Raw genomic sequence first — 23488 nt, forward strand, 5'->3', positions numbered from 1 at the left:
ATGATGGTTCAATGCCGTGGGAGGATTGTTGGACGAGTTGACTTCAACCTCCATCCACCGTCATTGTTTGTTGAGTGGATGTATGAGCGCTGGCTCTGTGTGTACAGTTGGTTCTTCTGACGAGGTCACATAATGGTTTGTCAGTTTATTTATAAAATCCTTTCTAAGTAGATATCGAGACACAAATAAAGAGGATCAACAATCACATACAACACGGGGCTACACATAATGTTTTTTAAAGAGATGATTGGTCCTAAAAGCTTTAAAGTTGTGTGCAAGACAAGTACAAGAATATTGTATCAGTTTCTTTTAATTACTACACTCAAAAGATCGTTACTAATTCAAGAAAAAGACATAACATGTAATGTCACCTTTCTCCCTGAGTGCTGTGAGGATTTCTTCTTTTTTTTTAAGACATACCGACATCCCGTTTTTGATGCTATCCCAGAAGGAAAAAGGTTTTCTATCGCTATTTATTAATAAAAACGTGTATACAAGTTATTTTAACACTATTTCAATTAATTTTCATTTGAAATACATTCAAAACACACAAATTATAGCCTACCTGTTTTCGGCATGTCGAATTTGCAATCTTGCTAGCTACTGGTGCGGTAGTTGAGCTCAGCCTACGGTAATGTTGATTGCTGTGAGGGTGGCAGCTGCACTGGCGACCATGACTGTGCATGTCCGTGACAAAGCTGTAGATAGATTACAGTGCCATTGTCTGGGTAAAATACCGTAATACAATTAAAATATCTCTCACTTTTTAGATTTTAGAAAATGTATTAAAAGTGAGTCTTGTACACAGAATGTTACGTTAAGTTTGTATTTTTGAACATCTGGATTTTGAAACATGTTGTAAGCTTTATTCTCAGTTCATGTTTTCTGTCTGAATTAAGAGTTGTTACATGTTGCACTTCTATCGTATTTGAAATATTCAGTACAGTAATTACAGTAATTCTGAAGAAACTAAATAAATAATCACATGTACGGTTTAAAGACGACATACTCACAAAGCTCATATGTATGGGATTTAATGCGATTGTTTCAGCAAATGATGGATTTTGCTACAGTACTGTCAAGCTGTGCAGACTCCACAATGCATTGGTATTAATGCATTTCCTTCAACTGATACGCAATGTACAAACATGCACACAGAAAGACAAACCAATTAGTGGATGCTGCTCACAAAGTGCTAGCACAGAAATGAAAGCAGGATGTGGAACTGGATAATGTTTCTCCTCTGTGCTGAAAGCACATTTCTTGGCCTAATAACCATATTGCCATATGGCCTGATGCACTGTCGATGACACCGCTAGGATCTGTGTGTCACAGTTCATTTGTTCTGGGCCTGACATGATCTGTGGGGGTTATCATGGTTATCATAGGGGATGTCATGTACGTCTACTTACACGGTCTACTGCACGCTTCAATTGTGGCGCTGAAGGCTTTCAAATAGCTCGGCTCTAAATCTCTGCTGGTCTTTTTGTCTGCCTGTCGCTCTTTCTCCTTGAGCTGATAGATTCTGGTCCTTGGCTCGAACAGCAGTATCCACACAGCCGGTTCAGGAAGACCTTGCCGCATGCATTTTAAACTATGACGATGCAAAATAAATATGATCCAGTGCAAGTACGTGCTTACTGAGGGTCGTCACATACAACCAGCTTAAAGCACCATTTAGGCTGCTTTTACCCTACATGTCTGTATCTGTGTATAAATGTGACAGCATTTTTACCATTCACAATTTCAATGTGAAGTATCGTTGTTTTAAGGTCTTGTACCACATTTAATAAGTTTCAAGTCATGGCTCTGCATCCAAAAACTCCATTGCGTACATGAACTCCTCTGCAGCATGACAAGATGTCATTTTTTGTTCATGATTCTGAATATAATATAATTTACATTTCTTATCCGCTGACATCTGTAGCCACAGTGCCGTTTGCAGGTTTGATAGGCACTGCGTCTGTGCTGTTGATCATTTCGTGAAGCATGAAGTTTTGATCTGTTACACCAGCCAGGCAGGTGACAGGGTTGGGGCCACACAGCAGCGTCACCTCTGTAAGGTGATCTCTGCCTGAGAGGAGGAGAGGATAAGAACATGTGATTTAATTATACTGGCTGTTTGTCAGAAATAACAATGTCCACACTAAAGTGCTATCAAAGGTAAGGTCCAGATTTACTTGCAAACATCAAGCTCTTTCTACACATTTACCTGTTGTTCCAGTGGAAGACTGCTGTTTGCTCCTCCACCTACTGTAAGACGGGCATCGGCATCTCAGCAGATGGGTGTAGGCTGACCTGAAGTCCCTGTTGAGGGCCCCGTACAGGAATGGGTTCAGGGCTGAGTTAGCATAACCCAGCCACAACACAATTGAAAATTCAGGTACTGTGCTGGGGTCTGGATGCTCCTTTATTCCCAACACTGTGAACATGATAAAGTACGGCAGCCAGCACACCACAAAAGCCCCGATCACTGCTGCCAGTGTCACTGTGGCTTTGTGCTCCCGCAGAGCCACTGCTGTGACACTGGAAACCACCTTGGTACTGCAGGGATTGTTCCTGCAGTTGAAGGTAGTGATGTAAGTGGGTCGCACACTGCCTATGCGTTTAGCTTGTGCCCGTGCAATGCGAAGTATTCGTAGGTAAGTCCAGCACATGGCCACCAGAGGCAGGTAGAAAGTAAGTAGAGAGTCAGTTAGTACGTAGGGTCTGTTCAGCTCAAAGCGACATTTCCCCTCTTGAGCCCAAGGCCCGTGGTTCTGCACCGTCCCATTCACAGTGTTCCACCCCATTTGGATGGGCAGAAAAGACACGGCCACTGAAACCGTCCAAATACAGGCCATTGCAACAGCAACTTTCCAAGGCAGCACCAGTGAGGCGTATCTCAGAGGCATGGTCACTGCCAGGTAGCGGTCCACGCTGATGGCCAGGAGGGTGAGGATGGAGGCGGTGCACAGCATGACGTCCATTGAGATGTAGAAGTTGCAGAAGACCGGACCAAGCGGCCACTCGCTATTGAACTGCAGAAGGGCGGAGAAAGGGAGGACCAGGAGGCCGAGCAGCAAGTCGGTCACAGCCAGCGACACGATGAAGCAGTTAGTGAGGCAGCGGAGGCGTCGGGAGGTGCAGACAGCCAGGCACACCAGCACGTTACCACCGACAGTCAGGAGGATGATGAGGGACAGGAGGACACCCAGCATCACGTTTGACATCATCATCACTGGGGCTTCACTTGAGACAAAGTGATGAATTCATCGCCGCAGCTTTTTGTGAACCGGTGTTACATTTTTGCTTGTGTTTCAAAATTGATGAGAGAAAGAATTACAAGCCTTTGGCTCACATATTAAACATAAATAATATAAAGGTGCATACAATTCTCCGCAGTTGAATGGGACTGAAGATGTTGGCCATATGTGATCCTTCTGTGTCCCTCATGTCCAATATCGCCTCTTTTTTATCTGCTTATTTACTTAAATGGTTGCTGGTCTTGCGGGGCCTGAAACCTACAAACCAAAATCACATCCTCATTGACATACATCAAAAATGAGGCGTTCAAGAAGTTGGTTGAACTACATTTGTCCTTTGCTTGACAAATGCTGCGACTGAGCATTAAAATTAGCACGATGCGCGGCTGTTGAAGAGTGTGTGATGGCTGTTGAACAGCTTTCTGTCTGCGTGGCTGGTTCGAGGTGGTCCATGGCAACACTCTGGCTTCATCACCATCTTCTGTGGCTGTGCTGTCATCTAGTGGACACAGATAAGAAACACAGTTATGAATAAGTGCAGCATGTCCTTTAGTTTTAGATATTGCAGAGCCATGCACCAACAGAGATCTGTTACTTTCATGGGAGTTTGTTAGTAGCTGTAACTTCTATGTAATTTATTCATTATCCCTTTGACAATTTTTATTGACCTTTTTTCAAGCATGACACAGAACTTAAGTAATCAAGTACAACTCTGGCATCAGCTTAATAGTAGCTGATAAAAGCGATACATTGGTAATCCTTGACAGAATGACTCACAGTTCGTTAGAGAAAGACTCTGAAGACTTTCAATTCCAATGAAGACGTTTACAAAAGTTTAAAAGCAAGTCTAACTTTTACTGATTTTCAGCATCACCTAAGGCCTTTCTCATTTGCCGTTCTGAATACCCCTGAACACACAAGACCCTGTGAGGACTCATATTGACATAATGTTATTCCAATAGCCCATCCCCTTAAACTTAATCTTAACAACTCAGTGCTTAACCCAAACCCTTCCTCTTACACTGAGCAGGGTCGAGACTGAAGAGGTGACCATACAAATAACCTGAGGAGAGACCGATATAATTGTTTTATTTTGTAAGCCAATCTGGCATCATTTTATTATTTAGAAATGTTTAGAGGAATATTTTATGGCTATAGGAATTCTATATTATTTGTTGATATAAAAGTATTCCAGCCATAACCTTGAAACTAAGGCCATGTCCACACGTACACGAATATTTTTCAAAATGTAGCTTTTTCTCTGCGTTTTCGTCCAACGCTGTTTTAGGTCACTGAAAACAGATCTTTTGTAAAACTCCGGCCAGGGTGACTTTAGAAGAGTTTAGAACAGGGGTACTCAATTAAACTTGAAAGAGGTCCAGTTAGAGATTTTGTTTCTCAAGCAAAGGTCCGGAACATCATCATGTCTGACCTGCGTTATGATTCAGTACCATACATTAAGACATTTTGAACGTCTGTCAAATCAAATAAAGAAAATACAATTAGGCTAAATAATTTTTTACAACAATGCCAATAACTTTTACACAGAGCTCTCGTAATTTAACAATAATAATAATGAATACTTCAATATTGGTAAGGAAATATAGTGTGTGTTTGTATGTTGGGGGGTCTGGGGGGTCTCCCTCAGGAAATTTTGAGTGTCAAAACCTTTAATTCCTGTATTTTTGGTTCATTTTATGCCCCAGTTTGTGATGGAAGTGTCTTTATTTGTAAATGAAAACAAATAATATAATGTCTGGTACTACTGGTAGTATGATGTTGTCCATGCAGAAATCAAAAAAGCTCTTCACTTAAGCTGCTGTCTCTATGCCTCCTGACAGAATTATCAGGATTTGACCATAATAGGGGGATTCACTTTATGTTTGCCAAATGTTATTATATGTTTTGCCGAAATGCAGTTGCATTAGACTTTTTCTCATGGTGAGTCATAGTGAGTTTTAAAACAGGCAATGACTATGAAATACAAAACATTTAAACGCACTGTACACTGACTGACTGCTGGAGAGAGCGAGAGAGAGGGGGAGAGAGAGAGGGCGCATACCGTTACATATAAGAACAGAACTGCAGAAATAAGAGGAAAACTAGTCATGATGATGAAGCCTGATGTCGCTCTGTGTAACTCTCAGGTTTATCAATAAAGTGTTTGTTAACAGAGACTCCAGGCTACAGTTTAGTTCAGAGACAAACGGAAGGACAGTGTCAGACAATGTCCGCGTTTAATAATCACCACGTTCACGGAACATATACGAGTCTGTCCAGTCTTAAAAGCTTGGTTTTCTCTACTGCTCTCATTTTAGAGCACGCCATGTCTACTTTTCCCTAACTCACGTATTTTCCCCCACTGTGTCTCTGTAACTCTCTTGAAGGCTGACTCTTCAGTCTGTATCTGTATTCTCACACACCCACTGGGTCAGTCGCAATCTGAGGGACAGATTTGATTGGCTGAGTAGCGTCACGTGTGATGATTTACAACGAATTCAGTGGTCTGCGAGTTTCTTGGACCCCCAAATCACTACCGCAAAGACAAAACGCTGCGCAGGTTAAAATAGATGCGCTTGTCACAACTATGAATAATTTGGGGACCGCCGCTTTAGAAACTCTGTTTGACACGTGTGACACGTCACTAATGAGGCGACATTCCCTGCAAAGTGACGGACGTGACAAAAACAGAGATGCTTAACAGGACCTTTTACATGTTTACACATATATGTACAGTTACTCGTCTACTACTACGATTCTTCTTCTTCTTCTTTGCATGACCGGGTTATATCGCTGCCTGTTGGTGTGGCATTCTCATGACAGCGTTTCTGCTGTGTTTTTGCTTTTTACCATGTTTTTACCATGCTTGTGTGGACGGGATTTTTTTGGGAAATGAAGGAGGCAAAAACCCTGGTTTAAATAATAAGAGTGAAATAGAGAGAACCAGCTGAAATGTCTTCATAATGCACACATGTCCTCACTAACAGGGTTTAAAACTTACATTGGTCCCGTCAAGGCCTGAATACAAGAAGACACACACACACACACACACACACACACACACACACACACACATAGCTAAACTTAGCTGTGACTTGTGTGGTCACTAAGCTGTGGAAGAAAAAGTATTCATACTTGAGTTGTGTCTGATTCTAAACTTTAAGTGTGAAGCCTTGCATGCACGATCTATGATGGTTAGAGATATGGAGATGCCATGTTTGTAGTTCGTCCAGTCACAGCGTCATTACAAGGACTATGGTGTTTCTTAAAAATGCATGTCATTATGTCATTACGATTATTTTATGGGACATGGGGCGCACGCTCCACCAACTGACCGAATAAAATGATAAAACACAACAGATGAACAAGGAATTTAGAAACTGTAATCTGTCCTTTGTGAACTCATGCGTGCATGTTGCCATTGGTTTTTAATGGGTGCATGGTGGAATGAGGGAAACTACTTGATAAGTGAGTTTGTGTGTCTGTGTGTGCGAATGTAATGTTTTTTTCTAACACTGTAATGGAGAATAGGACGTTTGCCAGAAAAGCTCACCTATCACCTCGGAGACGCACAGAAAGAGAGACATCGAGAGTCGGACTCGCTGGCTTCACATGAAAACAAGAAGGAAGAAAATTACGCTCGTGAAAAGAGAGGTTTTAATTAAATCTGGGTCAGAACACAATCTCCAATCTTTCAACACTTCTAATCTCTGCGTCTTTGTTCTGCCGACACACTTTTGTCAGGGACTTGCTGCTTTGAGCGCCATCCAGAGAAAGCCCTGATAAGCCACGGTCGTAAGAAGCGCAGCTCTCAAATGCAAATGACACCTCAGCCTTTACGTCTGACAGAAGCACGGAGTGAGTCGATTAGAGACCTGAGATTTCAACGGTTTTCATCATCAAAATCTGTCGGTGTGTCACTGTCGTGCTTTGTCTCTTTATCACACACGCGCATATGCTCACACAAACCGCTGCAGTGACACCTGGCTTGGATCCAACACAGGCCTGTGAGGAACGCTCACATAGGGACAAATATGTAGTTTTTTAGCAACTTTATCTGAGTAATAGTTGTCATACGTATATCTGCCCTCATCTCAATGCATTAGCTCTTTTTCCCATGTTACACTGCACGTGTGTGAGAGCACAACCATATTTGTTTCCTGTGTTTATTTCTGCATAAACATCTGTGTTTTAATATAACCCTGTCCCCTCTCTTACCAAAAACCAGAAGCCTGCGCAATGCTTATTTAGTAGCAGTGAAACTGAAGTGACCTACATTCATTTTCCTATACTAATGCTCAGTGACTGTCTGTGCAGACTACAGTAACACAAAGTCATTCACTTTAATGTTAAGAATGTCCTCCATTAGTAAATAAACAATGCTAGTGCTAATTAATTATAGACCATCTGTTTTCTTTTACAAACATCTCATTCATCGTCCCTCATGGAAAAAACTTTTACATCTGTATGTATAATCACAGACACACTGGTATGAAGGTGTTCTTGCACACACGGCCCAAACTGTATGTGTTCATAATGGATTTTGAGGACTGTAATGGATTGTAATGACTGCTGAGTGCTGTGTTTTCCACGCTGGATGTGAAGGCTGCTCTACTTTTGGAGGTTTTCTGCAGGATGATGCTGTTTCATGTTCCCAGCAGACAACAAAGGACGGCATGGGGTTGTGTCTTTAAGGAGACTGCTTGATGGGTTCATCTCGGTACAGGACTATCTGAGGTGACAACCGACAGCTCATGGATACACAGCAGAGTGATTAACTTTTAGGAGCTTCCTGACAGCTTCATATCCTTGTCTCCTATCCTCCAGCACAAGAAAGATGCAAACAAGCTGGAAAGGGTTCGTTCTGCCACATCTAGACTTTCCATTACTCAGTAAGCATCGGGGTGAAAAGAGCCCAATTTGGGTATTGAGATGAAAGGCAGGCAAAAAAAGAAGTTGGAATAGTGGCTCTTTACCAGACACAGTCTGAGCTGGGAGATGAGTAATGAGGTTATTTCCCTCTCAGCGAGGACTCGTTGCCTCATTTGTGAGATTCTTCAAATAGCAAGTGTTCATTCTGTGACCTTTCTTACCAGCCAGATGTGTCTTTTTAGACAGAAATGCATTAGAAACATCTGTTTTTATGTAGCCCAATTAGCAAAGTAATCATGTGTATTGTTACAAATGTAAAGTTTCAATATGTTCGCACAGAGTCGGGAAAACGGTTACTGCTGTCTCTTCAAATCGCTGCAGGATTGAGGTGAGCTCTGAATTGTCAGCAGGAGGTGAAATTAACCTTTATACACATAAAAGCGAAGGAACAAATCGATAGATCTGTATTGATCTGTCTGTCAATCTGGGTGTCTCATCTTTCTATGTGTTGCTGTGGGTACTTGCACTGTTTTTGTTGCAGAAAATATCAGCAAAGTGTGGCATCCAAATGTAGAATTCTGGCTTCTCAGGCTGCCTTATCTTTGGTGTAGGTTGTTTATTGTAAATATACTATACGGCAAAGAGAAGCAAAGAATTTAGACTATTAGGAGGTCAATAAACAGTATTTGTGTGGATTGTTATACTGAAAAGGCCTTCAGATGTTAACGGCAAATTTTGTCCGTGCATGCAAGGTCAATAAAAGCCTCATACTGCATTCAGACCTCTTATAGCTTCACTTATCCCTGTATAACTCACTTGAGGACCTTACACTCAACTCACTCACTTACTCCTCTTTTGCAAAGAAATCTGTCACTGTCTGCATTTTTGAGAACATGACATTGTGCTAGTCTGTTTCTGCTCTTGACGGAGAGGCTGGAGTGAAAGGGAAGTGGTCTTGGATGATGGGTTGCTTGGTAACAGCTGTGTGTCCTGACCGATGGGGGGAAGCTGTGGGATCTTTCTGCAGCGTGAAAGTGAAACACGCTGAGTGCGAGACACGACCGCAGACAGGTATGCAGACAGGAGGAGGGGTTAAGGCATAAAATATGCATAAAAAGTCACAGCAGGGCACATGCAGGTCATACACGAACTCAGGTAACATGGGGATAACGGATTACCTACAATCTCAGTCTTGACCTTATTACACCCAGCCTGATTCAACTCATGCAGAGTATGTGTTGAAATGAAAACACACACACACTCACACAGGTCAAGAATTAATACATTTTCCTGTCATACTTTACAGTCACACTTCCTAGTTAGACAGGGAACTCTTTTCTGAGCTGCTCAGTGCCGCAAACAGTTTCCCTGACCAAGTCATGACACTTAACCACATCCTCTCTCTGTTGTGCGGCTGCGGCAGCTGATACAGGCTCTGCAGATGTTGCTCACTGCAAAATCTGGGCTTTAGATAGTCACATAGCACTTTATTTACTTTACTTGGTGTAATATGAACTATTTTCTACAGGTTGGACAGCATTCCCAGTGACAGCCACAATTTCTGAACATACAGAATAAAGAGCACAGACGGGAGAAACCTTTATCAACATAAAAGCCAAGGAAAAGATCAATGTATTTATATTGATCTCTCAGTCTATGTGTCTATGAGTAAGTATGTACAATCACTATGTCTTTGTTTCAGAAAATGAAAGTGAAAGGTGAAGTTAAATGTCAAACAAAGAATGACCCAACTGTAAGAGGTGAGAGAAATTCATTTTTTTACATCACACAAAGGCAGAACTACATCTTCCTCATTTGCACAACTGATTAAATAAACCTCTTTGTATTTACGTGATTGCACAGAGTTCCCACATCAGGCACAGGATTAACTTAAACTCTTCTGAACTAACAACACATTAATGTAAGCTGAAGGTAAAACACAATTCCAGAATGTGACAGACATTTTTCCCTACAGATAACCTGAAAAAAATCCAGAGCAGGAACTTGTGATGTCGTCATGTTCGTGAACTAGGTCGCATGTCGTTTATCACACACACACACACACACACACACACACACACACACACACACACACAGCACTCACTTGCTCATCACGTTTTTAACGTTCTTTTGCTGATCTTTACATGAAAATAGTTAAAAATGTCACCTTTAATCTCATTAACAAGTGACTAAAGATAGTTCGGTTTGATTTTCATTGATTGTGCTGTTAATTAAATAAAGAGTAGTTCTCAGTAGTTCTGATTGCTTCTTGTTTTGCTGAAATGCACTCCAGCCAACTTGGAGCAGACTTTTATTATTTACTCCAATAATTCAATAAGCTGTCACACCAGTAACACAACCCGACGCACTCAAAGATCCTCCGAGTTTGATCACATATTAAGCATATTTTATAAAGTATGAATTAATGAACTCACCTCAGTGCTGCTTCTTCTTTTCTGTGACAGCCGCCCCTGCTACTCTGCTCTGCTCCCCGAGAGAACCACAGTGTCGTGAAGTGTGCGTGTGCGTAATGAGTGTGTAAGTGGATGTGGGAGAGAGAGAGAGAGAGAGAGAAAGCGAGTCAGCATCAGTGACTCTCGCACCGCTCTCTCTCTCTCTCTCTCTGTCTCCTCCTATTGTTCTCTAATTTTTTAGGGTAATTTTCTATTGGAATTAATTCAATAGCCCTTCTATTCTCTTATCGTGCCTCCTAACTTGCCAGCTTCTATGATAATGCTGGCTCTCCTTAACAAACTCTTGCCTTTTGAGAATGGGTCTGAATAATCCGAGCAACCCGTTGCATTCAGCCCTAATGGAAGAACTGGCGAACAAGTCCACTTTAAAGTAGGGAATGACACAGTCAGGATTCATATTCATGAAAGCATCATTCCTTTTTTTCACGTCCCATACTGCCAGAAAATACCACTGCTCTCAAAACTGTATACAGTTTAATAATCGAAGGATTCTTTAGAGCTTCGTGGATGAATGGCCGTTGGGTGAATCTCTGAGAACTGGCAACGGTTATTGGACTGGAGTGATGTCAATGACCCGATAGGTCACTTGGATTTCTAAATCAATCTCTCTATTTCTGGTGCAGCCTTTTACTCAGCCTTTGAATCTATTTTTCATGTGCTTTGGCCCCTTGTGTGGCTGCTCGTCTCTTTCCAATGTCATTTCATCTTCTGGGCTTCGGGCTAACATTCAAAAGTCATTATCACTTCTCTTTTCATAAATTTTGTCCTTTCCTGCCTTCGTTTTCTTTATCTGTCATTGGCTTTGTCTCAGTTTCCCTGGCAGTGTTCATAGCTAAGCCGGTGCTTTATTGAATCTTACTTTGTTTTGTCTTTCTCTGAGAGATCGCTTCCTAACAACTGTCTATTCAGATTCCCTCATCTGCATAAGGCTTCATGTGTGGCTGTATCCGTGTGTTACGTTTGGCACATTTTGGCTTTCTTTCTTTCCTCTAATCTTTAAGCTCCACCTTTATTTCATCGTGTGATCGCAGCAACAAGGTTCCCGTTTTGTTCCCCTACACAGAAATAAGCGACAAAGTTTCTCTCCTTTGGCCCGTCTCTCTCTCTTCACCTGCCTGTCTTTCACTCACAGACATTTACAAATTGTGTCACTCATTTCTAGGTGTCACCTCACCTCAACTTTCTTTCAGTGTTTAATCCATAGTGTGTTGACAAGCTCCATCTCACCTCATGTTTCCATAACAACAAGATTTCCAAAGTATTCTCTGATACGTCTGAGTGGGAGGAGGTTACCCGACAGTTAGGATATGTTTTTTATGTTAAGTCCTTATTTGTGTGTTCCTTGACTTGAACACCGTTAGGCCTGGACCTTCCCATGTAAAGATCAGGAAAAAGGCAGTTGGCCGTGCTTCTTTTGATTTCATAATTTTTTATAATTTTGTAGTATGGGAAGTAAGCCACAGTCCCCACTGTAGGTAAACAGTGAGTTTGAATTGATCATAACTTGATAACACAAGAGGAACTAATGCCTTGTTTGTTTTAATGAATCAAAGAACTCTACCCCCCTCTTTTGGATTTGAATAGTACTGGCATAATAATCATTTATTTGTTAGTGTCAGTCACAGGCAAAACAAATCAAGGCAAAGTCATGGTTTGCAATTTTATTATTTATTTTTGAATTTTTCCATGCTATAAAGCTAAACTCTGTCATGAAGCTAAACTCTTACAGTTTGTTTTTGCCTAGTTTTAATCTAGGTGCACGCTAGCTAGCTAGCAGCTGTATTAGACCTATTTAATATTTATGTCTACAAATACACAGCTGTAGTTAACATGCCATTTGGCCAGAAAACACAAGGAAACACTTGTAATCCAGCCATGCCTGTAATGTTATACCTCCTCTCAACAGGCCTCCCACAAGGCTTGTCAGTGTTGTCCCAGTGGAAATCCCGGGACAGGGATGGGAGGGAATTCAGCATAGTGCTTCTGGTCAATACCCATCTGAAACTGGTACACTGGTTCAACAGCTGTTGGAAGTTTGGGCTGAGTGGTTGTCATTCATCAGGTTGGACGGCAGGGGGATACTGTTGGAAAACACAAATGACTGGTTGAGACTAGTTGTAAGCAGGAGACATGAAGGTAAGGATGAGTCGTCATGTAAGGAAGAAGTTTGAGCTGGACAACAGTAAGATTGATGATAGTTTTAATCTCACAGTGTCCTGTATAAATGTGTAAGATTCGTGGACTCTGCCTGTAAAGGAAGATCTTTGGCAGAAAGCCAACTATCTGACCTTATTGGCAATTAGTGGCCGGAATTCGTTGGCAGATAGCGATATGTCAGTTGTGGTTGACAAAGGGGAACAGTGCTGCAGGGACAAAGGTTGGCCAGGTACAGAAGAATAAATCGAACATTGACAAGAAAACTTACTTGTGGCTGCATTAAAGAGAGAGTCCTGAGCACACTGAATGTATGAGAGGTGAGAGCTCCAGGACGTGATGGTTCTGAAAGCTACAAATTGGAGTGCCACTCTTAGGCCCTGGCTGGCTGGCTCTGTCTATTCATTAATCTGTCTGTAAGAACCAGCAAATAAACACACCGCTTGACAAAAAAGCTTCAGACATGGCCGTGATAAAACACGATGGGAGTGAAAATATGGTAAGCCAGCGGGTCTGCTTTGTCCAGGGCTGTAAAGAGCTTGGGTAGGCATCAAAGTAACAGTCTTAGAAAAATGGTTCACTGGTGGTAAAGTTCAGGGCAATGGGAGACCAATGATGACCAGAAATAAGCAAGGGCTTGCGGTTATCAGCAGGCATTTAATGGAGGCTTGGCTCGGACATACAATGTATTTCAGCAAGGAAAGCACAGGTGTCTTTTGCTGAAGCCTGGAAAAACAAAAGATCGAGAGCCACAAGCCCTAAGAAAAACCTGGGAGGGCACAGAGCCAGCTAAAGAGACATGATTAATGGGGCCATTACCTGGATCTGGCTGAGTTTGATGGGTCTGGAGTACTGGTCACACTATCTTCTATGAGACAGTGGCCACCGCAGGAGGCCAGGAGGATGGTGTAATGGTTGGATGGTTTCTATTCAGAGGGGAAGTGGTGGAAGATAGTGGAGCCTGGATGGTGAAGGAGAAGCAACCAAAGAACATTGCCCAGCAGTTTTAATAGGAGATATGGCGGTCAGCTATTTAGGTGAAATATTCTTATGATTAGTCCATATGAAGAATGATTAAGCCCCCTCCAGCCAGTGCCTCCACTTCTTCAGGGATTGGAGGGACTGGCTAGAATGGGCTTGAAGGCCAGGAGGTCTGTATGCCAACATCATCATTTCTCTCAGCGGGGTAAATGGGAGAAGAAGGCAAAAATAATGAAGCTTCTTGTCAGTGGGAGGACTTTGGAACAGAACTGTTCTTACCCTGAAGATGAAAGCCTTTACCCCTGCACTTAATTGTATTTAGGAGTCTGGTTGAGGACAGGGGAGGAGGTGAATTGGTGGTTCAGCTTTGAGAAAGCTAAATCCTCCTTAGTAGTCCAACAGAGGAAGATGTAGTGAAGGTTGAATGGGTATGAAAACGTATTCAAAGTTGTCAATGAGCATGTTGAAAAGTGTCCCTCTAATGTCTGACAAGATAACAACCTTGGAGAGAATGGTGGTTTCCTGGATGCGCTTGAAGGCTGTGTAAACCAGGGGCAAATTATGGATATTTTTTTAACAGCGATGGCATCAAGACATCTTTGGTGGATACTTGTGCAGAGTGAGCTTTTTCTCTCGGTAACAAAGAGGAACCTGCTTGCATTGGGGAGAAAGATCAAGTCAAAGTCAAATGATGCAAGCTGCCAGTGAATCATAGATGTGTTTCTCTATTGTCTGAAAGGCAAGAAGGAAGGGGAGCTCCAGGGAGGAGATCAATGGCACAGTCTTATGGATGGTGTGGAAGAAGAGAGAGTGCCCGCAGTTTACTAAAATCTTCACTTCAGACATGATAGACACAAGGAGCAGCTGACATAGTGGGTGATTTATTGGTGAGTCGGGAAACAGTGTCCTCTACTGAGGCGAGAGTAAGGGCTCAAACAAACCAGCTTGCCGGTTCGACAGGAATCTTACAGGTACTGGGAGCCTAAACAGGAACCTGGGGTGGGGAGAGTGGGCAGCGCTTAATGTAGCCCAGGACACATGTAAGTACACACTTCCAGACCTATGTGGATAAATGTGTCTTAGACCACCTCCGTATGTGGTCTGAGTGATCTGACCTGAATATGTCCTCAATCCGTCTTGGGTGTGTTCACACTTGTGTTTAAGGCCGCCAACTTGTGATCCGATCACAAAAACCACATGCTGATACAAGGTGTGAACAGTGTCAATGTCAGCTGGCTCCATGTTGGCCAGTTAGTCAGCTGTAAACTCACAATTAACAACTTGGGTAGGACCGTAATAAAGGACAGGGAGTTACCACCATGCAGTGTCAATGGCTATTGTATTGTATTAGGACTCATGGAAAAGGGCTCCGGTTCAGCAGGAATCCCACAGGAACTGGGATGTTTGGATGCTAAATATTACTCTTTGATCCATAACATAGAAAAACATTGTTCCAATTTTTACATCTGATCTTATAATAGTGCAGCACATCAATATAATCAAGAGAGTTGTGAGCAATATTCCAAAATGTCTTTTTTGTTATTGGTGGTTGGATGATGTTCCAGGAATGGTGGTTGATGGTTACTCTGGGAACATCATCTAAAAGAGGTCAAAGAAAAATAAAAAGCAGCAAATTCTGAACCAAAATGAAGGTCTATCATATTTTTTGGTCATTGCTACCTTGAACAACTTAGATCGAGATGCCGTTGAAGCTGCTGGTGCCTTTTTGCTTACATGCAGGATCACAACTGCATACGTTGAACGAGAAAAATTTAATCAATTAAATCCTCTTTTTACATTTTTAGATAAAGCATATCTGTCCCATCACATGACTGTCTTGGAGATTCAGTAATTGTTCTTTACCGCTTAACAGTCCACAGAGACACTCAGGTATGCTGAAGCTGGGTTAGAGTTTGTTTGCTATAACATGCAGGCCTGTAATAAGTGGTACTAATTCCTATGTCTTAGAAGATGATACTAAGTATTTTACATGAATCCTTTTTACCCATTTTTCAGTGTCACATTTGTTTTTATTGATGTAGGAGAGAGGAGATAAGAACACAACTGGTGAGACACACACACACTATTGGTTTTTGCTGCTTCTATTGGATTCAAACTGTTTAGATTTTTACAAGGATTGAGGAACAATGTGCAAAGAGGTGAGAGTACCTACAGTGTGCGAGAGACGACACTGTGTGAGCTGCCAGAACGGCAAAACGGCATTGAGGGTGAAAGAGCAAAATAAGAATTTCATTGTACGGTGGAACTTGTTTTTATCTGCACATACGACAATAAAACGATTTAACTTATATTGATTGATGAAACAGAAGGGATAGCAAATGTAAGCTGCTGATTGTGATATTTGATTAAATATGCATTTTTAAAGTTCAAGTCAAGGTTTGCTCCCACAAGAAGTGCAAAACTATCACTTTTGACATTTAGGGTGGTTTTGCATACTTTTCACCTTACTTTTTACCTTCCATACTCTTCAATTATAATTCAGATAAGGTAATCCACTACATCCAAAAGAGCAAAATGGAGACTTGACACACTGCGCAGGCCTGTGAGCTCAAACGGACTCCACCTTGCTGCACTCACCAACTTCCCCTTAACGGCCTGAAGGCAGGAAGAGTAGAGACACAGAAGAGGAAGAGAGACAAAGGGGGATGGGCTTATTGCTTTCAGTTAAAGTAAAAAAAAAAAAAGAAGTGAGAAGTTTAGCAGACACCTCTGAAAAAGAGTGAAAGCCAGAGAGTAACAGAGAGAGAAAAAGAGAGACCAAACTCAGAAGGTTTAGGACTACATGCAATCATGGCTCCTTGGACAAGGACGGTCTCAGAGCGGTATGGTGTAGGTAAGTCAGTATGCCTTCACTTGTGTATACCTTTGTTTGTGTGTGTGTGTGTGTGTGTGTGTGTGCGCGCGTGCACACCCTTACATGTTGCTGCAGTGTTTCACTGTTTAGGTATGATAATGATATTATGATAAAGTAAACTTTCCATATCATGTGAAAAATAAGATGCACATCTCTTCCTGCTTAACAGGATGTGAGCAGGTGCTAAGGGCCTCATAGAACCTCTTAGGTACACATTAGATGTAAACGCCCTGAACAACTTAAAAGTCATCACAATTTAATTTTAGTGCAACAGAAATCATAACAGCTACAGTGGAACGTGTGCGGGATGAAATCACAAACGATCATCCATCCAAATTTGATGTAGGAATGAGTGACAGTAGGCAATCTCCATGCATTACACATTATGCAGCACATTAATGCAGATAAACTATTCCTGAAAATGACAATTTTTAGATGCTGGATTGATTTTGTTACCAGGAAAGAATCTAGGCTCTGTGGGCAGTGCAATCTGTAGTTTATCTGTACGTCGGTTAAATAGGGCCGAGTTGATAAACGTGTTCCTGTTAGATATGCAAGACAGCCTCAAACTTGGCAAGAATACAGATTTCTGACTCTAATAGACATTTTAATTGCCGAGGGTCACTGGTATTCTGCAACTATGCCCTGATTTTTCAGTTGCAATAAGGTAAGAAATAGTTTGTATCGTAGGAAATGAGAAAAGACCATTTTTAGTTTTTCAATTCAAGGTTTTACTGATTACTGTTTAAAAACAAAACAGAAAGTTAATTTACAAAAGTTATTTTGAATGAAAAGCTAATATGAATACACACAGATGTTGTTTATCTACTGTGTCTCAACTGATATCTTCCCTCTGGGTAAGACTACAACACAGGAAGTAGAAGAAGACGGAAGGTAGTTTGTTTGAGTTTGAGGCGTACAGCAAAATAGCCTACTGTACAAAATGTAGAAACCACAGAATGCTATGAACTGAAGGCACACCTCTAAGTTTTGAAAGCATTATATATTCTCATAAAAGTATTGGTCTGAGAGTAGTGTTTCACCTTCTATACAGTACAAGAATTACTTAATTTAGAGGTCATTTTATAGCTGTCAGCTGCTTGTTTAGTGCCTTGTTTAGTGTGTCCTAGTCTCCTAGTGGTCCAGAGAAACAACGATAGTTTCACTGACTTTCAGCAACTAACTGATATACAAGGTCCCCTTTGCAGTGAGGCTGTGTACTGCTGCCAATGCCCGATCTACTTTTTTGCTTCCCCAAGGGACTAAAAGGGAGTGAAACACATTTATTGATTTCATCCTTTAGGTGTGCAAACAGTTTTTTCCCTTGGAAGCTGGTTTTGTCTAAACTAAGTGTCACTGGGTTCAGCAGCATATCGCTCAAAGATGTGTGAAAAACCGTGTTTCTACTTGTTGCCACTGCTTTGGCCTACTAGCATACAATTAATCTATGATGCTACTGCTGACAATTATAGCATTCTTATTAATGTCAATGTGGTATGATTTTTAGATTACTTGATGAATCATTGTTATATGTGAGAAAATATCATTAGCCTGCGTCAGAAATTTCCCACAGTACATGACCTCTTAAGATTAGTTGTACCAATAATTTTATGTAAGATATTCAGTTTACTTTTATAAAAGACAAAGTTTAAAAAAAAAAAAAAAAAGCTAATCTTAATTAGAACCAGGTGCTGTTTGTCTATTTTTAATAGTTTTGGAACAAATGTCTTTCCACCGACTAGCATAATCAATATCAATCAATATAGCTAGCAAAATCATTTTACTTAGCTAGCTGACCAGACAAAAGCCCTGCATGTTACGAATTTACATATTTTTTTTCACTAAAAATTGCACGCGTACAATTCAAGTGTTGTTTGGTCATTTGTTTCACAAATTGGTTGCTTCTGCAATTTGGCAGGTGATGCATTTCTGAATGAGCTAAAGTACCATATTTTACTGTTTTTTAAACCGTAAAATTGAGTTGCTTTTTTCTATTGACAAAACGTTAATTGTAACTGCCACTTTCTTAATTATATAGCCGTTTACCTCAAAGGTGCACGTGGCAGCTTAAAGACACATTGTTGGCATGGTTATCAAAGAATTGCGCACTTAACCAATTAAGCTAGCTTACTGCTTGTGCTAACATTCGTACCCATGAGAGGTCTTTTCTCTGCTTAGTTCGTGTACTTATGTACTTTTGAAATTTTTTTTGCTGCTCAAGTCACAAAATGTGCCATTAAAAAGTGACCTATTTAATGCTGCTTTCATCAGATTGTAACAATTTATTTTTTAGTAAAGTGGAATTTTGTCGGCGAAGGAGAGAAGCATCTTCCCCTGGAGGTAGGAGACATGGTGTTCATCCAGGAGGCCTGCGATGGTAAGTATCAAAAATGTATATACTTAATAAATAACTTTACTATTCAGTTCCAAGCATTAATACAAGGTTACTGCTCTTCCAGTGCAGGATTGTATATAACCAGTTTCATTTGGGTTTTAGTATTCCCACATACAGTCAAGGCACCTTTACATTTCATCAATACACACCGTAAGCCTTGACATGTATACGTCAATATAGCTGACAGTCGATTTGTCTTTCAGGATGGTACAGAGGCTACTTAGCAAGGAACAGAGCCCAACAGGTAAGAACTCGATCGCATAACCTTGTTTTTACACCAGACTGTGTATGACATTGAATTTAACAGACATGTGATAACACATAATGCGGGACATTGAGCCTGAGTTATTGAACTCTATAGAGCTTTATTCTTTTATCGTTTTGTGAATATGAAAGGTGAGAGCGACCACTGATTTTTTCTTATCCATCTCCTCCGCACATATTCCTCTTCAGGGAGTTTTCCCGGCCAGTTTTATACATCTCAGGGAGGTCATCATTAAAAAACGAGGGTGAGTAAAAGTAAGTCTTCACCTGTCTCCAAGAGTTGTATTTTTTATTTCTTATTTTTTTCACACATATATTTGTTACAATAGAGATGAGGAGGTAGTGTTATCTGCAGAGATGCCCTTGGTGAAGGAGGTGACCACCACATTAAGGGAGTGGGGCAGCATATGGAAGCAGCTCTTTGTGGTAAAACAAACAAACAAATACAGACTTTATGCTTATGCTTGTGTGTGTTTGAGTGTAACACCATACATCTACCTGTCCAGGCCAATAAACGGCGTCATGTGAGGCAGGTCCAGAGGCTGATGTTGGAGCTGATGGAGTGGCGTTCACAGCTCCTTTCTGGCACTCTGCCTAGTGATGAATTTAAGGAGCTGAAGCAGAAAGTCACCTCCAAGATTGACTATGGCAACAAGTACGTCTGTTCACACTTTGTAATGGTCACTGGTCAAAGCAGATTTTTCTTACTAATTTAAATCTGTCACACACGCTAATTTGCTTCTGTCTCAACTTCCTGTTCACATATTTCAAACCACCAATTTAACAGGGTCCTTTCCCCTTATCATCTTCTATACCTACTCTTTCCTTCTATCACCCCTTTGTCTTCTTCCCTCCTCCATTGCCACCTTGTCCTTGTCATCTGTCTTTTGTTTACCTTCCATAAATCTCCCCAATCCTCACCTCTCCTACTTTCTATTCCAGGATCCTGGAGCTGGACCAAGTTGTCCGGGACGAGGATGGGAATATTTTGGAACCAGAGCAGGCCAGTGTCATCAGTCTGTTTCGGGCCCACGAGGAGGCCACAGCCAAGATCAGTGAACGCATCAAAGAGGAACAGGTAAGGAAAAGGATAAATAAGCACCTTTGAATAGGGTATAATGTTGGAAAATGTAAATGCTATTTTGAATTCAAGTGAGACAGGATGACACATTTTCCCATTTCATCAAACTTAATTAAGAACTCATGTCCTCACAAATTGTCTTGACTTCACTTTAGCTCTATACTGTCTGTTTTATTACATCGAGATATTAGTATAAATATGATGTACCTTTATATTCAGTGAATTTCGTCCTCGACAAACTCAAAATCGGTATTCTGCAGCTGCCACCGAATTATGAAACTAACTATTATTAACTGTTATGCAAGCCAACCACATTTGTCACATTTGTCACATTTGAAATGAAGAGTTTTGTCTGCTGTTACATTCATTAACTCCTGAAACTAATGTTCTCTCCTGCAGTCCAACATCCAGACAGACCACAGCGGGATCTCAGCACGGATCCAGTCCTCCCCCACGCACAGCCTCTACGTCTTTGTCAGGAACTTCGTGTGTCGCGTCGGAGAGGACTCAGAACTCTTCATGTCCCTCTATGACCCCAACAAACAGGCCATCATCAGGTGTCCTTCAGTTTCAACTTTAGTTACTAGCTACTTACTAAACCTACTGTTAAGGCTTTCAATCATAACTTTATGTTGATGTTAATGTCTTGCAGATGGAATTTAACTTTACCATCACATTTATATTGCTTCCTATACTAGCTTATAGCGACTTTGCTTATGAATCTGAATTAAATACGTCCAGTATTGAGATTGAGATAAATATAAAAAGGGGGAAATTATAATTGATTGGGTTTAACCTCCTCCATCTCCAACTTCTTCTTTCTCTTCTATTCCCCCTATATGTCGATATTCCTTCCCTTCTTGTGTTTGTCTCTCTCCACTATTGTTAATCTCCACTAAATAGAACAATTGTGTGCCAAAAATACGAATACAGCAAAACACAAATTATAGGGCAGGAGATACTGACTGGCAGCGCTATGTGGTGCCTGACAGGGCTGATGCTAAGCCCTGTCACTCACTGTCATACTGTCTATATCTAAGTCTCAAACACTGCAGCTGTGGGTACAAAGATAGACCTGGATCAATCATCTTCCTTTCAAAAGATATCCACCACCATCTGATTGTCACTTGATTTCTTACCATTTGTCCTGATGTCAAATTATCCGCTCTTGTTTTGTTTTGCTTTGTTGTTTTGTACTATCAATTCCCTCATTTTTTCTGTCTGTCTGTCTCTGGAAAAAAAAAAGGCAAATAGTAGGGTATTATGACAGGGTATCAGCTTTCCCTCAGCTTTGATTCACCCAACCCTACCCACAGACATTTACTGTGTATACATGTCTGTCTGGCTGTCTCTCTCTCTATTCATCCCTCTGTCAGTTAAAATACTGTTGCAAACAGAAGCGTTGTATTTTTAGCACCAGAATCTAAATTATTATGCAGCTGCTCTGGGTAACACCATTGCATCCGCATGCCTGTCAGGGGATAAGTGATACATTTAAAATAAATTTTCCAGAAACCATGTCATGTCACAGTAGTGAGCATGCACATTTACACCAGACAGACTCTGTGATGCTCTACCAGAGAACACCAGAAGAACAGGGAAGGAAACAATCCAGCTTTATCTGGACCAAACACTCTCTCACTCCTTGATAAGACAAATAACATGTCTATTGTTTTGATTGATCACTTCCTGTAGGATGAATGTAAATACCCAAAGTCAGAATATCATTTCTTTGTTTGTAGAGTGAATCTGCACAGTTGCATTCGAGAGGAACGACATGATCTTGCAGCTGCTCTGTTAGATTGAATATTAAAGTATTGTGCTGTATAGCTTTGCAGAACAGTAATGTAACGGACATGTTGTGTGTCTTTTAACTCTTTTCCATGCCTGGTGCAGCGAGAACTACTTGGTACGATGGGGCAGCAAAGGATTCCCCAAGGAGATTGACATGCTCAACAACCTGAAGGTCGTCTTTACAGTAAGTGGCCACAAGAGGGCACTAACACACTGTTTTTCAGCTCTACATACACTGAACTACATGGGCATGAATAGATTAATCCCCTCTTTGAAGATTGCATTGTTTTTTCTCTAACTCTCTGTCACACTGACCTTTCACCAACCCCCTTCATCTTTTCATTCTTGCATCTCTTAGTCCCACTCCTTATTTGTCTTCTTCTTTTTCTTGCTTTTCCACACCAGGACCTGGGGAACAAGGACCTAAGCAGAGAAAAGATTTATCTGATCTGTCAGATAGTGAGGGTGGGCAGGATGGACCTGAAAGAGATGTACAACAAGAAGTGCACACAGGGTCTGAGACGGCCGTTTGGGGTTGCAGGTACTTTTAAAGCAGCTCATACATTATAAATTGGTTGAAGGTGTTGCTTATTCACGAATCCTTGTGAAGCAATGGACAAAATATGAAATGAAGTTCTTAGTTTGTTCAAAATGCTAAACAAATTTCTATGTATTGTCAGTATTTTTGAGTATTTCCCTTAGAAGCCTCTCTCTTAGTGCTGCAATATACAGTATGACAACAGAGGTAATCTGTTTCACCAGTTTAGCCAACAATAATGGCCTTTAATTGCCTCTTCAGTCATTTTACCTGTTCCCTTAAGGTCAGAGTAATTCTGCTTGAATTTTACTGCAGCAGCTGCTAGTGCAGGTATTGTTGCCAACATTTACACCTGGGAGATACAACCACTGCTGTCTTCTGCACAAACAAAGCTTAAATATTGATGGTGGCGGTCCACTATTTTTTTTTACCCTTAAGTATCCTGTTGTTGCTGGCTTAAATAGTGGTGCCTATGTCCTCATATAACCTGATAAACAGCTACCGGGGTATGTAGGGAGGCCTGTTTCGCCAGAATAGTGTATAAAAGAGAGCTTTATAGCTGTCATTGTTTTGATTCCACATCAGAAATTACAATATTGAAGCTTCTTTGATTTTTCTCTGTCACAAACACATTTGTTTTTCTCTTCTTGGCAGTGATGGACATCAGTGACATCATCAAAGGGAAGACTGAATGCGAGGAGGAGAAGCAGTTTTTTATCCCCTTCTTCCCGTACGTCCTATTCTCTTTCTCTATTACTGTTCTCTTATACCTCTTTTTCATTAAGTCCTACAGTATAACAAACCGTAATTGCTCT

At 41.1% G+C, this 23488-nt stretch overlaps 2 protein-coding genes across 4 annotated transcripts in view; one reads left to right on the top strand and one right to left on the bottom strand.

The window, feature by feature from the left end:
- Positions 1-1907: 1907 nt before the first annotated feature.
- hrh2a (histamine receptor H2a) lies at positions 1908-3215 on the bottom strand. Its single transcript, XM_069669317.1, has 2 exons — positions 2213-3215; positions 1908-2074 (listed from the first exon to the last, which is right to left on the bottom strand). The coding sequence occupies exons 1-2, from the start codon at positions 3213-3215 to the stop codon at positions 1908-1910; spliced, it is 1170 nt and encodes a 389-aa protein (XP_069525418.1).
- Positions 3216-16367: 13152 nt separating this feature from the next.
- dock2-like (dedicator of cytokinesis protein 2) overlaps positions 16368-23488 on the top strand; it is a 97764-nt gene continuing 90643 nt past the window's right edge. For 2 of the 3 annotated variants that reach the window (XM_069670571.1, XM_069670572.1), the window contains exons 1-11: positions 16368-16580; positions 18895-18978; positions 19200-19240; positions 19450-19505; positions 19590-19686; positions 19767-19915; positions 20203-20338; positions 20741-20898; positions 22238-22319; positions 22541-22676; positions 23328-23403. In XM_069670571.1, the coding sequence (XP_069526672.1) occupies positions 16538-16580; positions 18895-18978; positions 19200-19240; positions 19450-19505; positions 19590-19686; positions 19767-19915; positions 20203-20338; positions 20741-20898; positions 22238-22319; positions 22541-22676; positions 23328-23403 (1058 nt within the window). In that variant the 5' untranslated portion in view covers positions 16368-16537. Of the gene's footprint in view, positions 16581-18894; positions 18979-19199; positions 19241-19449; positions 19516-19589; positions 19687-19766; positions 19916-20202; positions 20339-20740; positions 20899-22237; positions 22320-22540; positions 22677-23327; positions 23404-23488 lie in introns of those variants that run through there. The other variant, XM_069670573.1, reaches the window with a different exon arrangement.

The sequence above is a fragment of the Semicossyphus pulcher genome, unplaced genomic scaffold, assembly GCF_022749685.1.
Source record: "Semicossyphus pulcher isolate SPU_LCO1_2020_fin unplaced genomic scaffold, fSemPul1.0.p SCAF_2, whole genome shotgun sequence".
Taxonomy (NCBI): Eukaryota; Metazoa; Chordata; class Actinopteri; order Labriformes; family Labridae; genus Semicossyphus; species Semicossyphus pulcher.